Source organism: Drosophila subpulchrella, chromosome 3L, assembly GCF_014743375.2.
Source record: "Drosophila subpulchrella strain 33 F10 #4 breed RU33 chromosome 3L, RU_Dsub_v1.1 Primary Assembly, whole genome shotgun sequence".
Classification (NCBI taxonomy): Eukaryota; Metazoa; Arthropoda; class Insecta; order Diptera; family Drosophilidae; genus Drosophila; species Drosophila subpulchrella.
Window position 1 is genome coordinate 16,460,499 of NC_050612.1, and position 15,134 is coordinate 16,475,632.

Below are 15,134 nucleotides of genomic sequence, written 5' to 3' on the forward strand. Positions count from 1 at the left end.
CACTGAAGCTTGCGCTAGTTATTATGTTTATAAATGTCGATGTTTTTATTTTATTTGAACTAAGGATAAACTGAATTATTAGCCAAAGGTACTTTTATTTGTATTGAATTTTTAAAAAATGTAATATTTAACAATTGGTTAAGAGAACTCACCTTATGTGTTCCAAATTATTATAACTCTTTTGACTCGAAACTTTTAAAAGAGTGATACTTTAAGCTTAAGAGAATTTGTTTCCCTAAAAACAATCGACAAAAGTTTTGCTACTTGCTTGATTTCTTTTTAATTGCTTTCTTGTATATGCTAATTTATATTTTTATTTTTTTTACCAAATCCCTACGTCCAATGAAATGAACAACAGGCGAGCGCTCTTATATGCAGAACGAAGTGCAGACCGTGCAGTATGGTGCCTTCGTCGGCCAGGTGAACCATGCCCACCAGCCGCCCTCGGTGAGTTTGACCCCATGCTCAGCCCAAAGCCACCAAGCATCCTCCACTAACCCCACTCATTTCCACTCAAATAATAATTTATTTCACGCAAATTTTTGCTTAAGTTGCCACTGCACTTACTCGTAACATTAACCCAACAACTGAATCTCAACCATTAAGCCATAACCACACCTCATCTGAAGCAAACTAACATGAAGCATTTCTCTAATTCCTTTCTCCTGACATGCTGCAATTTTTGAATAAAGCCAGTGGTCATCCAATGTTTTACAAAGTATGCATTCTGCTGGAGAGATTTCTTACAAAAGCAAATTTTAATTTATGTTTCCAATATGTATGTCCCTTTAGACTAAGGAAGTTCGCATTAGTTCTGTGAATCTGACGGAGCCACAGCGAGCCCTGCTTGGTTACATATCCGCTGGCCAGGATGTCTTGATTCGCGCTGACGAAGAGCTGCGCACTAAGGTGAGAAGAGAAGTCTTCTGCTGGATGATTGGTTAACTAACTTGAAATTACTTTTCCCTGCAGGCACCCATTCAGGAGCTGGGCAGTGATCTGCGTTCCATTGAGTGGCGAGAGAACACCTTGGACACTTCCAAGCAGGCGGTGAGCAGTCATGTGGCCACCATGAGTGCGGCCACTGCTCAGATTATCACCGCCTCTCATCCAGATGAAGTTGACACAGAGGCCATTTCGGCTTCTGTCTCCCAGATTGCCCAAACAATTCCCGAGGTGACCAAGGAAGTTCGTCTGATTGCCGCGTTGATGGAGAATGACACCAATGGTGATCAATTGCTGGAGGCTGCCCGCAACTTGTGCAACGCCTTCAGTGATCTCCTTAAGGCAGCCGAGCCGGAGAGCAAGGAGCCGCCACAACATCTGATTAATGCAGCCAGTCGAGTGGGCGAGGCTACCACCCATGTGCTGAGCACTATTGCCGAAGAGGAAGTGCCCGAAAACCGTGACCTCCACGACATGCTACTGGCTTTGGCCAAGGCGGTGGCCAACACCACTGCTGCCCTTGTGCTGCGGGCCAAGAACATTGCCGCCAGCTGTGAGGATGAACAGGCCAGGAATCGGGTGATTGGAGCTGCCAGTCAGTGTGCCCTGGCCACCAGTCAATTGGTGGCCTGTGCCAAGGTGGTGGCACCTACTCTGCACAATGCTGCCTGTCGGGAGCAATTGGAGGCGGCAGCCAGGAACGTAGCCAGAGCCGTCAACTCTTTATGCGAGGTCTGCAACGAGGCCAGCAACGATCCCAAGCTAAAGGCCGATCTCCTGGCAGCTGCCCGTGATGTGTCCAAGAGCCTCACCGATATGCTGGAGCACGTGAAGCTGAGCTCCAGGGAGCATGCCAATCGCACCAGCACCGAACTGAGTCCCGTAGAGAACGTGATTATCGGCACCGACATCCTGGTGTCCACTCACGATCCCCAGGAGATGGTGCGACACGCCCGTACCCTTGGTCAAACCACTGCACAGCTTATCCAGAGCATCAAGGGTGAGGCAGACCAGCAGCAGGATGCGGACTTGAAGCGTCATCTGTTGTCTGCCGCCAAGCAGCTGGCTGATGCCACCACCAAGTTGGTAGAGGCCGCTCGTCTCTGCTCCTCGAACCCTCATGATTCGGACAACCAAAACGCTTTGCGTAGGGCGGCAGAGGAGCTTCGCGAGATCACCACCACGGCGGCCAACACGCCGGCAATGAAGCGAGGACTCATTCAGCGACTGGAATTCTGTTCCAAACAAGCAGCCTCAGCAGCAACCCAGTGCATCTCGGCGGCACAGAACGCCGTGCAGCACAGCCAGGACCATCAGACCAAGGAGACCCTATTGCAGGATTGCAAGCGAGTGGCGGACACCATCCCGCGACTGGTCACCTCGCTGAAGACAACCCGTGCGCAACCCGATGATCCCAATGCCCAATTAAATCTTATCGAGGCGGCGGAGCAGTTCATCGAACCAGCACTGCAGGTGTCAAAATCTTCGAGAGCCCTTCAGCCCACAGTGACTGACATTCCCTCGTCTACCCAACTATCCAAGGGTGCCCTGCACTTGGGGCAATGTGTTTCTGAGTTGCATTCGGTAGCCCAGCGTGCTCGTGACGCGTGTGGTGGTCAGGAACTTGAGTCAGCTTTAGAAGAGGTGCGCAAACTGCACGATGTCTTGGACGACACTCGTCAGGCGGCTCTTGCCGGTCAACTGCGTCCATTGCCGGGACAAACTGTGGAAAATACGGCCGATGAGCTAAGGAAATCCGCGAAGAATGTAGGCATCGCCTTGAGCCAGCTGCTGTCCTCTGTACTGCACAACCAACGTAGCTATGCTGGAGCTGCAGGTCGAGACACTGCTCTGGCCCTGGGAGACTTTACCAGGAGCGTTCACGGAGTGGCGGCCACTACACAGAACCCGGCGATCATCGACTGTGCGGATGATGTAGTCACCAGCTCGGCGCGACTCATCGAGCAGGCGCAGCGCACCTTGCAGGGTGCATCCAACCCAGAAGCCTTGACCCAGGCTGGACGAGAAGTGACCGGAGCACTCTCCGCCACCGTGGATTGCATTCCCGGACAGCGAGAAGTGGATGTGGCCTTGAGAAACGTCAGCGATCTGAGTGAGATCCTATCAATGAGCGAGTTCCCGCCTTCGGGACGTCCATATGCCACTCTTCAGTCAGAACTTAAACAAGTGGCGGAGCAGTTGAGCAGCTCTGGTGGCGAGATTGTGGTCTCGTATGCCTCACCAGCTCTGCTGGCCGAGAGCAGCCAGAATTTTGCAGCCAACTACCGGGACCTATTGTCCGTCAGCATGGAGATGGCCGGTCAGACACAGGAGGAAGAAGTCCGCTCCCAGATGATCGAGTCCCTGAGACACGTGTCCACTCAATCGTGCTCTCTCCTTTCGACGGCCAAGTCTATTGCCGCCGATCCCGGCCAGCCGAATGCTAAGAACTTGTTGCATGCCGCCGCCCGAGGTGTTACCGAGAGTATCAATCAGTTGGTGGATGCCAGCATCCAATCCGCTCCGGGACAAAAGGAATGCGACAACGCAATGCGCAACATTGAAGCCTTGCGTCTGATGCTGGACTATCCCCATGAACCCATCAACGAGCTGGGATACTTCGATTGCGTGGAGCAGGCCACTGGAAAGTCTAGAAACCTGGGCTATGCCATCTCCGAGATGATCAACAATGCCAAGCAATCGCAGCATGTGGAGTTCAGTCAATCGGTTAACAATGTTAATGACTCCATCCAGGGATTGATTGAGAGCTCGTCGCAGGCAGCCTATTTGATTGGTGTCTCGCATCCTTCGAGCGTAGCCGGTAGACCAGGAATTATTGACCAGGCCCAGCTGACTTGGGCCTACCAGGGAATCCGACAGCACTGTGACATTGTGAGCAGCCAGCAGTCCACCAAGCCGCAGATGATCTCTGCCCTCACGGTGATTGCCAAGCACACCAGCTATCTGTGCTCCATTTGTCGTCAGGCCTCGATGAACACCTCGAACCCCGTGGCCAAGAATGAGTTTATTGTGCTCGCCAAGCAGGTGGCCACGGCCACTTCGGACTTGGTGCAGGCCATTAAGGCTATTGAGGAGCAACCGGCCAGCGGAAGTCGCGAGCGTCTAGTGGATCCTCTTCTGGAGGCTGTCAAGGCGGTCCGCCAGTATGCCTCGAGTCCCGAGTTCAGCTCAGTGCCCGCCAAGATATCTGCGGAAGGCAGGAAAGCTCAGGAGCCAGTCATCCAAGCGGGTCGCGGTGTTATCGATGGCGTAGTGGAGATGGTTAAGGCAGCCAAATCGCTGGCCCTCTCCCCTGACAATCCACCTGTGTGGCAACAGCTCTCGATGCACTCCACCCCGGTTTCGGAGTCCGTAAAGCGATTGGTGGACAACATTCGCGACAAGGCGCCTGGACAGGCACAGTGCGAGCAGGTGCTCCACACCCTGGGCACATGCACCCGGGAGTTGGACAGTTGTGCCCTTGCTGTTAATGCTCAGGGTCTCAGTCAGCGGCGGGATAACAACTTGCACGGATTCAGTGGACAGACGATGAACTCTGCTTCCGAGCTGGTGGACAAACTGGAACCTATCCGTGTGGCTGGCAAGAACAATGCCGAACAACTAGGTCACGCTGTGGGTGAAATCTCGCGTTATGTGGTCCCCATGGTCAATGGAGCCATTGGCGCCTGCACCCACATTGTGCATAGCCAACAACAGATGTCTCTGATCCAGCAGACCCGTTCGGTGGTGGAAAGTGCCATCACTCTGGTGCAGTCGGCCAAGGATTCAGCTGGCAATCCCCGAGCCACTCATGCCCATCCCCGACTGGATGACGCTATCGATGGTACAAGGGAGGCCATTCAGGAGCTGCAGCAAACCGTGGAAAAGATCAATGCGGAGACGGGCATCGTGACGGGCTTGATGGAGCAGGTGAATCGTTCCATCACCCGATTGACCGACAAGCGTCAGTCCCTACTGAATGCCTCGTACTCGGACACCTTTGTGGACTACCAGACGCGCATGGTAGCGCGGGCCAAGGAGATCGCCAGTCTGGCCAACGAGATGAACGCTAAGAGCAGCGTGGAACCGGCGGCCTTACCGCAACTGGCCGTGGACATGACACAGCACTATCAGCAGTTGACTCAGGATTCGGTTGGTGCCAGCACCACCACTTCTTCGCCGGATGTGGCCATGCGTATTCGCACCACGGTTATTGATTTGGGTCGATCGGTCAGCTCGATGATTCAGTCGTCGGCGGGCGGTGCACGACCCAACGATGTGGGCGCCCAGAAGGACATAGCGCGCAATGCTCGCGAGGTGTCCGAGAAGGTGGCCCAGGTGTTGGCCGCTCTGCAGGCGGGTTCTCGTGGTACTCAAGCATGCATCAATGCAGCCCACACGGTGTCCGGCATCATCGGGGACTTGGATACAACCATTATGTTTGCCACCGCGGGCACTTTGCATTCGGATGGAGATGGAAGCTTTGCCGATCACCGCGAGCACATTCTTCAGACGGCAAAGGCTCTGGTGGAGGACACTAAGGTTTTGGTGACTGGAGCGGCTGGAACCCAGGATCAGTTGGCCAATGCAGCTCAGAACGCTGTGTCAACCATAAGTGAGTAGAGACTGAAGGTATTCCTACGGTTGTAACTAACTAAACAACCGAATTTTCTCTCATTTAGCACAACTGGCTGAGGCAGTAAAGCGAGGAGCCTGCTCGCTGGGATCTACCCAACCCGATTCCCAGGTGATGGTCATCAATGCCGTCAAGGATGTGGCTTCTGCCCTGGGCGATTTGATCAACTGCACTAAATTGGCCTCTGGCAAGTCCATCAACGATCCCTCCATGCAGGGTCTTAAGGAGAGCGCCAGGGTAAGCTGCAACTTTCCAATTTACTTTCCCCTGTCTTTCTCTCTTACTCTCTTTCTCTTACTCTTACGTAGTTTTTTTAATCTATTGCAAAAAGCTTTCGTTGTTGTGGCTTTTAGTATATGCAGGATGATTTCCTTAACTGATATTTACATTTCCGAAACATGCATTTTAAAAATAGGTTTAAAAACATAGCAGTTAAGGGAATTATTCTGTTTTAGTTTTTTATCCTCACTCACCAAATTGTAACTGACTCAACGTGGTTATGGTTTGCTCCTAAACTGTAATAATCGGTGTATAGTAAACTTTCAAGTGAGACCAAAGGACTTTATACGAATGGAGTCCTCTATTCTGATGGCTAAATTAAACAGAAACATTGGAATATATAACGGACGGACTTTATCGGCTGTGATTCATCTTTAATTATTTTAATAATATTTTCTTTTCCATGCAAATATGTAACGCGCATACATAAATGTTGTTTGTGGCATATTGAAAATTCAACATAAATAAACATCAAATGGCTTTGGCACTCATCTACCCATACATTAAAAAAATAGGATATCCACACACCCGCTCCCAAAAACGAAAAAAAAAAACTACCACATAAATGTATCTGTGTACCTATATTTCGAATAATCCAAAAAATGAAAACTCCGCTGCTGCTGCCTTAATCTTTTTAAATGCAAACAATTGAAATGTGTCACTCTCGCATCCTGCTCCCCTTTAAGCTTCAGCTGCTCTGTGTTGTCGTTTCTTTAATGTTATTAATGTTATCAATGTTTAACCGAACGCACCCATGGAAAGCCCACTACTTGCATTGTTTCCCCGGCAGCTTGGGCAGCAAAAAACAGATTTCTCGCCCGGCTATCCAACCACCCTTCTTGCCCATGCCCTAACCATCCCTTCCGGCTCTGCTTGCTGCGCTCTCTCAACCACCGAGGCACCCCAACCACCCAACCCTCCTATACACCCTATCCACCCACCCACCACCACTTCCAACGTTTGTAAAAAGAAAACCAAATGGGAAAATCCATAAATTGATGTATTTTTTCGTTTTGCTAATTCGTTGTGCCTTCGACGTATCTGCTCTTCTTTTTTTCCCACAAAAAACACACAAAAAAACCACTCATGAACTGTACAAAAATGCAAATCGAATTCAAACCGCTCCACGCTCCTCCTTCTCTTCATGCGCTGCGCTCGCTGTGGAAACAAACAATCTGCTATCAAATCGATATCAAACCAAAATCTCCATTCATCCGCATATACATATATGTATGTACAAACCGAAACTAAATCGAACAGACGCTTCAAGATGTTTGCCAAACAGCTGCCCACAATGGCCATTCAGAAACTAACCCACAGTCAGAAATGCGAAGTGGCAGCCACATCCTCCTCCTCGGCAGCAGCGGCATCGACATCATGGCCAACTGAAATTCTGGGACGAAATTCTACTTGCATTAATCCATTGCACAATGAAACATCATTTTCGCCACTCGAGAAATTGAATTCAATCTGATTGTAAGAGAACTTTTAAGTGATGGGCAGAGCAACGCGAATCCAAGTCCAAAGTCCTCTTAAAATGCAGACTATCTAAAAAGATTTTTATTTTAAAAGCGCTTACCCGGCGCCTAAAAGTTCCCAATTATGTCTTTTTAATGTTACCAAGTCATATTTGAAAACTAATTCTTATGCGTATAAAATAAAAGCCAATTGGAAAATCATTTGAATTTATTTTAGTTTTATATTGATTTGTAAGAGTGCCAAAGCCAATTAGAATGTTGTAGTGTTTAGTATATCATATTTAATGGTAGAGTAGTTCGTAGACCTAGACATCGTACTATCCATAAGTAACTCTTTCCAAATCCCTTCTTTGCTGACCAAACATTAATCACAAACATTTTTGCTCTGCTCCCAAAAAAAAACCCTCTTTACATTCGCAAACAAATAGGTAATGGTGCTGAATGTGTCCTCACTGCTGAAGACAGTGAAAGCTGTGGAAGATGAGCACACTCGAGGAACTCGGGCAATGGAGGCCACCGTCGAAGCCATCTCCCAGGAGATTCGGGTAAGTTTTCTAAAAAATTCTGTAAGAGATAATTACTAAGTACTCAATTTTTCCGTCATCCAGGCCATGCACACTCCCCCACCGGTGGGCAACACACAGGTGGGACCCGAGGACCTGATCCGAGTGACCATGAATGTGACGGCCGCCACTGCCAAGGCAGTTGCCGCTGGTACCTCCAATCTGCAGGCTGACATTGTGTCTGCCGCCAACCTGGGACGCCGTGCCATCTCGGACATGCTAATCGTTTGCCGCTCCGTGGCCTGGAACTGTGCCGAAACGGAGGAGCTGCGAGCACGCACTCTGGAGGCGGGAACTGCAGTGGGTGAATCCTACCGAGACCTGCTCAGTGGCATACTGCACAGCTGCAGTGCCGACGATCGCATGCACTTGTCGCGTCGCGTCGCCAAATGCGTCACCGATCTGGTTGCCATGGCCAGGCTTCTTAAGGGTTCCGATTGGATCGATCCCGAGGATCCCACAGTCATTGCTGAGAACGAATTGCTGGGCGCCGCTGCCTCCATCGATGCGGCAGCCAAGAAATTGGCCTCACTGCGTCCTCGTCGCCAGGCCGACGTCAAGGTAAGTTAAGATTTGATATCTTAATACCTATATATATGTGGTGAATGATAACTAACTATAGTGACATAGCTGAAACTCATCCTAATCTATAATCGGTGCTTGATTTATCCCTTAACTAGCCCTTCAAAACGAACTAATTGATGGTTCCAGTGAGATATGTTTGATATTCTTGGTTGTTTCATTCAAAAGTTCACCCAGGAATCAAACATATTATTACTGTGACCGTCGCCTATCTACTAAAACAATCAGCTCTATATCTCGACTAAAAACGCCTGGTGATTGTTCATTGTACACCCCTGCCTTGAGTCAGTATCTAATAATATTCCATCTCTGATTTTTCTGCCACACAGATTGAACTCGACGAGAACATGAAGTTTGACGAAATGATCCTGGAGGCCGCCAAGGGAATAATGGCAGCCTCTGCCGCCTTGGTGCGAGCTGCAAACGCCGCCCAGCGGGAACTCATCGACACGGGCAAAGTGGCCCGTCGTCCGCTGACGAGCTCCGACGATGGCCAGTGGTCCGAGGGTCTCATCTCGGCCGCTCGCCTTGTGGCCGCCGCCACCCACAGCCTGGTGGAGGCTGCCCAGAACTTAGTGCGCGGCGTGGGCACCGAGGAGATGCTCATCTCCACGGCCAAGCAAGTGGCCGCCTCCACGGCCCAGCTGCTGATTGCCTGCAAGGTGAAGTCCAATCCAAATTCGGAGGCTGGTCGTCGCCTTCAGGCCGCCGGAAATGCAGTGATCAAGTCCACCGACAACCTGGTGCGCTCCGCCCAACAGGGCTTGGAAGCAGAGGAGGAGCACTCGCTGAAGATCAATACATCAATGGTGGACGGCATGGCGCAGGAGATCAACGCCCGATCCGCTGTGCTGCGCAAGGAAAAGGAGCTGGAGGAGGCGCGACAGCTGCTGAAGAATGTGCGCCATGCGCGACGCTACGTGAAGAACGCTCAGGGAGTCACCACAGACGAGAGTGATACAGAGTACGCCTACAGGAGCCAGGACAATGTATGAAACAGTTTATCCATTTTCCATATTGTTAGATTTTGTATTAGTTTTTGAGAGCACCAATGAAAAAAAAAATTGGCATTGAGATTGATGGCGAAATTGAGGCACCATTTTGTTTCATGTAGTCTAATTCTAATTTGGTTTCGGGTAGCCAATCTAACACGTAACCAGTCTAACCGGCCGTATTTCTTTTTTCTCTTCTAACCCCTAACCCTAACAGACTTTGGGTCGCAGCGGTTACTACGGTTCCGGCGAGATGCCCAGTTCGCCGAGCTACTTGTCCGGTGGCCAGCAGCAGCAGAAGCACCACTACAACTACGCCAGTCCGCAGCCGCAGCACTTCCATCATCCTGGAGCGGTGTCTCCGCCGCCGTCCAACTATCCTGCGATGGACGATGCCAATGGAGACTTCCCACCACCGCCGCCACCGCTGTCTACGACCATTTCTAACATGCAAACCGCCACGTCGGGTCACAGTTTCCGCCCTAATCCCAAGTTAACAGCCAATGCCGTGCCCAGGCCCTATCCGGGCAGTCCGGGCGGCAGCAATGGCCTAACCTCCACACCCAACCCTTCGACCACCACTACTAACACCAACTACCAGCAAAGCTTTGAGTCGTCCAGCACTAAAACGCTAAACTCATCTCCACCGGCGGTGCCAAAGAAGCCCGCTGTTAACCGGAATCTGGCGGCATGCGTGCAGGATCTTCATGACAAGACTTTCGGTCAGGGCGGCGTAGTTCAGCTCACGGGAGGAAATGGCTATCCAGGTCAGAACTACGAGGGATACACGTCCAGGTGGGTTTACTCCTTGTACCCAAGCACTGCCTATGCTAATCCTTCCTCTATAAATTACAGATATGAGACACGTAACTTCGACAAGTCAGCCAACAATACCACCAGCAGCAGCAGTGAATTTGGAGCGGTTAAGCCTCTGGAGTCAAGTTTCTCGCAGATGACCCTGAACACCGATGGCGGCAAGATCAGCATCGTTGACCAAGGCTCGGAGCGACTCACCTCGATGACCCAACGGGTGATGGAGCGCAAATCCTTCACCACAACAACGGAATCCCGCTCGGAGACCAAGACGGAGAAGCATAGTTTTCGATTGGATTAGGGCGCTCCATTAAAGCGATTCTAGTTGCTTAAGTAAATGTTCTAGCTTGGTGATGAGCATGTCGATGTTTGCCAAAAGTGCTTTTAACATTTACACACCCGTACACATACTAATAGAATTAATGTAATCTTAAGTGTAATTAGCCACTAGCGAAACTACATCTATATGCCTCTACCCATACCATATAATCAGCCTAATAATAACCACCTAATATTGCTAATCATCTTTCTATGTTTTCGTAAATCTGTGTTCTACGTGTTTATTTGCCATTTAATTGCCAATATATATTGATATAAAAAAGATGTGCGAGAGCAACCACTGAAAATTCAACGAAATTACAAGTAACCCTTAATAAGCGTAACACATACAAATTTGGTTCTTTACTTTGTTGTTATTTCGATGCAATTTATTACTGTGCACTAAACATGAAATATTATTTTCTAACGTAAGAAACCTCTTGTCTTCACCAATGCGTAGAGCAGTCAATCTATGTTCTATAGATGTGAATTTTATTCGATGTAATAAATACTTTTATTTTCTTTGTATATACGTACGTATGCGAGTCGTGTATGCAGTTGCATATTTAAATTGTGTATTTTTTGTAAATTAATAAAAACGAACAATATTTTAACAAAGTGGTAAATGAGTTTTAAATGGATGAAGGTTTTAATGTACAAAGTTTTTTTTTTTACTGATTTTTCATCTTTTATTAAAGCACATATAAACATTGTTAAAACGTACTGATTTTATAAATCCTAAACAAAAATAAATGCAACTTTTAGTCTGTCAGGTAGTAGAGTTGATCCACATAATTGCCACTGCTGTAATTCCATAAATGCGTTTCTGGGTTTCAAGCTCCTCCCTTTACTTGTACTCCTGGTTAAGCTGGCGACCAATGAGCCAGCGCCTGATCTCCGAAGTTCCCGCGCCAATCTCATACAGCTTGGCATCACGCAAGATGCGACCAGTGGGATTATCGTTGATGTAACCATTTCCACCAAGGATCTGAATGGCATCCAGAGCCACCTGGGTGGCCTTCTCGGCGGTGTAGAGGATAACACCGGCGCAATCCTTGGGACTGCGATTGCCTGCATCGCAGGATCTGGCCACCGTGTACAGATAGCTCCTGCAGGCACTCAGCGTAGTGTACATATCAGCCATTTTTCCTTGGAGCAGTTGGAACTCTCCGATCAACTGATTCATCTGCTTACGCTGGTGAGCATAGTCGAAGGCCACGTCGCAGGCAGCCTGCATTAAACCCACGGGTCCAGCGGCCAGAACTAGCCGCTCAAAGTCCAGTCCCGACATTAGCACATAGACGCCACGGTTTTCCTGTCCTAGAATATTCTTGGCCGGCACCTTCAGATCCTGGAAGACCAGCTCACAGGTGCTGCTGCCACGCATGCCCAGCTTGTCCAGCTTTTGGGCCACACTGAAGCCCTCCCAGGCGGTTTCCACTATGAAGGCGGTAATGCCATGCTTGTTCGGGACATCACTACCTCCTGTCCTCGCATAGACCACCAAAGTATCCGCATCGGATCCATTTGTGATCCAGAACTTTGATCCATTGAGGACATAGTAATCTCCTTTGCGTTCGGCACGCAGCTTCATGGATACCACGTCGGATCCAGCTCCTGGTTCGGACATGGCCAGTCCTCCAATGTGCTCACCACTGCATAATTTGGGCAGGTACTTCTCCTTCTGCTCGGGAGTGCCGTTCTTGGTCAGCTGGTTGATGCACAGATTGGAGTGGGCTCCATAGGAAAGGGCCACGCCTCCAGCAGCCCTGGAATATATGGACTTTGTAGATCATTACAGACAGGTGACGAAAGAAATGCTAGGCTTACCGCGAGAACTCCTCCATGATGATGCAGTGGTCCAGATAGCTGCCCCCAGTGCCTCCAAAATCAGGCTCCGCCGTGATGCCCAGAAAGCCAAGATCACCCAGTTTCTTCCAGAAGGGTCGCATGTCCCTAGATAATAGAATACATTTAAAGGTGTTTGAAATGGTATTTATCCTTGATATCCTACTTGAAGTTATCCAGTTTATCGATCTCCTTGGCCAGAGGCGCCAGTTCCTTCTGGAAGAAATTGAATGCCACCTCCCGCAACTTTTGGCGATCCTCGTCCAGACCAAACATGGCATCGTTGACGGGATAGTGGGCGAGGGTGCGGGTCCAGGACGAAGGACGATCGCCACGTTGCAGCAAGGATCTGCATGACTTGGCTACAAATCTTAGAGCCATTTTGGGGGTCAGCTATACTATTATCTAATTCCGATCAGCTGTTGGCACTCGCTACCTGAAAATCAACTAGTAGCATTCAAACAAGTGGGCGGGCATGTGGCCACGCCAGCGAGATCGGGTAACTAAACACAGCTAGCTAATCGACCGTTAAAATTCGAATTTTATTGTAAAAGGGTTTAAATAAATTATTAAACATAATTTAAATTATGTTCACCCAGAAAAGGTACAAACAACACGTAGAAAATGTTTCATAAATCAAAAACAATGCGTTCGAACTTTAAAGTTTTTACTTTGTTATTAATAACATAATCAAAATATATTTTCTAATTTGTTTCATTTATTCTAACCATCAATTGAATTCCGGTTTGAACGTAAAATATATTAAAAATACGATCGCCAATAAATTCCTTATATTTAAAATGAAATTCGAAAGGACCGCCATTTTCGAAATACGCGCCCTTTGTCTGCGCATGATTCTCCAATGGCCCCTAAAAGCAACCAAACAGTGACTACTAAAAGATAGTTTCCCCCCAAAGCAGGTCATCAGATGGGCTACTAGTGCTGCACATTGACCCACAGGACGTGTCCCCGCACTGGACTCCCAATGACAGTGCGCATGACCCACCAACGGGCAGATGGACGATGCCGGCAACAATAGCAAAAACTACAACAACGGCCGCAGTGCAGGCGCAGGGATAAACATAAACAGAGCCACCAGTCTGCGAGGAGCGTCGGTCTAAATGGAATTGAAAAGGCGGCGGCGACGACCGAGCCCAAGAACCCACATCCAATCCCTCGCCGGACATATCGGATTCCGAACCGGATACGGAAGTGTGTTGCCCGGCGGTAGGCTAAAAGGGATAATTAATTGATGCGACTAAAGAAAGAAAAAACAAAAAACCCGGAAGAGTGAAGAGTGCAGTGTTATTATAATTTCGGTTCTCGATGGGCAGGTGTAACCCTAATAATTGAACAATTCGGCAGGCAAATCGATAAATGTCCTCATAAATAAGTCGCTCCAGGCAGGTGGAGCAGCTCACGTGTGTGCGTTTGATTAATGGCCCGTAACTGGGTGAATGTTGCCAAGGATTCCAGCCAGCTCCGCCCCCAATCGTCGTCTATATCCTGTCAATCAACCGCGACTCGACTCAATGAGGACGCAGTTCGTACTGTAGGTTTCCTTAGTTCTGGATACGGACATGGATCTGTATCTGGATACATTATTGCTGTTGTGTCATGCACGCTTTGCTATGTTTAGCTTTAAACTATGGACCCTCAGATGACTCATCCCACTTATTGCACCTGCACTTGGTTGAAGGTCAAAGTCGTAGATGTCCTGGTTTTAGCTAAATTGCCTTGGGTAATGACTTGCTTTTTCCCTGATTAATCCGGGGACGGCTTGAACTCTTTATTTTTATGTAATCAACGAAAGCGCTTCATTTCCCCACCCAACACTCTAGACTTTCCCAGCAATTAAATGCCGACCGGGTCTATAAACAGATCTCACTGTCAGTGTCTGTTGCAGCATTCTTGGGATGTTTGTTTGGGCGCACTTAATGCCAAGTGGAATGAACTTGATGAGCAGCAGTTGCCACTTTTAGTGGCCCACAAAGGCATCTCCGATGGCTTGCAGTGCGGCAATTGAACCCGACTGTTGGGTTGTTGGGCTGCTGGGCTTTTTAGATGGGGGTTGCGTCCTCATAAACATGGCTGAAATACAAAACATGCAATCTGCCGACTCAACAACTTGAACTTGTCGCGTCCACTGTACAAAACTTTTGACGAACTTTCCGTTTTATAGTCGTAGTCACAGTTTAATGAACCCCAGACAAGAGAGATAATACGTTTTCAGTTTTATGAGTGGAACTATAATAAAATCTTGTGGATTCGTTAAGGGTTAAAGATTCATCATCGTCATCATAATCATTGGTTTAAGAAATAATAGCAAATTCTTAAGTTCTATTAAAATTATTCATAATAATCTTAAATACCTTAGATATACAATGCTATACAACTTGATTTAAAAATTCAATTCAGCACTTGGAAAGATCTTGATAGATCCGACACATCTGCCAATCAAACAAGCGATCTCTGAAACTCCCTTGAGCAATAGGCAACCGAACCCCATCCATTTTCAATTACCATTTCCCATCAATCTGGCTGGCAATCGACCAACTCGATATGGCAGAGGCTATATCCAACTAAAAATACGTTCGCCCAGCGAAATAGTGTGTGATAAGCAAGTGCAGTCCAAGTCCGTGCAATTCGATGGATGAATGCCGGAAAAGAGCCGTAGGTA

The 15,134-nt window shown here is 48.5% G+C and overlaps 2 protein-coding genes across 6 annotated transcripts in view; one reads left to right on the forward strand and one right to left on the reverse strand.

The window, feature by feature from the left end:
• The window catches only part of LOC119554399 (talin-2), a 28,471-nt gene extending 17,247 nt beyond the window's left edge, over window positions 1-11,224 (forward strand). For 2 of the 5 annotated variants that reach the window (XM_037865284.1, XM_037865285.1), the window contains 9 exons: window positions 359-447; window positions 793-909; window positions 973-5,560; window positions 5,628-5,818; window positions 7,767-7,883; window positions 7,947-8,462; window positions 8,813-9,472; window positions 9,693-10,270; window positions 10,331-11,224. In XM_037865284.1, the coding sequence (XP_037721212.1) occupies window positions 359-447; window positions 793-909; window positions 973-5,560; window positions 5,628-5,818; window positions 7,767-7,883; window positions 7,947-8,462; window positions 8,813-9,472; window positions 9,693-10,270; window positions 10,331-10,589 (7,115 nt within the window). In that variant the 3' untranslated portion in view covers window positions 10,590-11,224. Of the gene's footprint in view, window positions 1-358; window positions 448-692; window positions 719-792; window positions 910-972; window positions 5,561-5,627; window positions 5,819-7,120; window positions 7,546-7,766; window positions 7,884-7,946; window positions 8,463-8,812; window positions 9,473-9,692; window positions 10,271-10,330 lie in introns of those variants that run through there. The other 3 variants (XM_037865286.1, XM_037865287.1, XR_005219820.1) reach the window with 3 other exon arrangements.
• Window positions 11,225-11,234: 10 nt separating this feature from the next.
• Window positions 11,235-12,883, reverse strand: LOC119554401 (isovaleryl-CoA dehydrogenase, mitochondrial). Its single transcript, XM_037865288.1, has 3 exons — window positions 12,621-12,883; window positions 12,437-12,562; window positions 11,235-12,375 (listed from the first exon to the last, which is right to left on the reverse strand). The coding sequence occupies exons 1-3, from the start codon at window positions 12,833-12,835 to the stop codon at window positions 11,454-11,456; spliced, it is 1,263 nt and encodes a 420-aa protein (XP_037721216.1). The 5' UTR covers window positions 12,836-12,883; the 3' UTR covers window positions 11,235-11,453.
• Between the last annotated feature and the right edge of the window lie 2,251 nt (window positions 12,884-15,134).

Excerpts from the sequence above, each read along its gene's own strand:
- LOC119554401 (XM_037865288.1), bottom strand. The coding sequence starts at position 12,835 with ATGGCTCTAAGATTTGTAGCCAAGTCATGCAGATCCTTGCTGCAACGT. Across the intron at positions 12,563-12,620 it reads GATAAACTGGATAACTTCAA|GGACATGCGACCCTTCTGGA; the intron begins GTAGGATATCAA and ends TCTATTATCTAG. Across the intron at positions 12,376-12,436 it reads ATCATGGAGGAGTTCTCGCG|GGCTGCTGGAGGCGTGGCCC; the intron begins GTAAGCCTAGCA and ends CATATATTCCAG.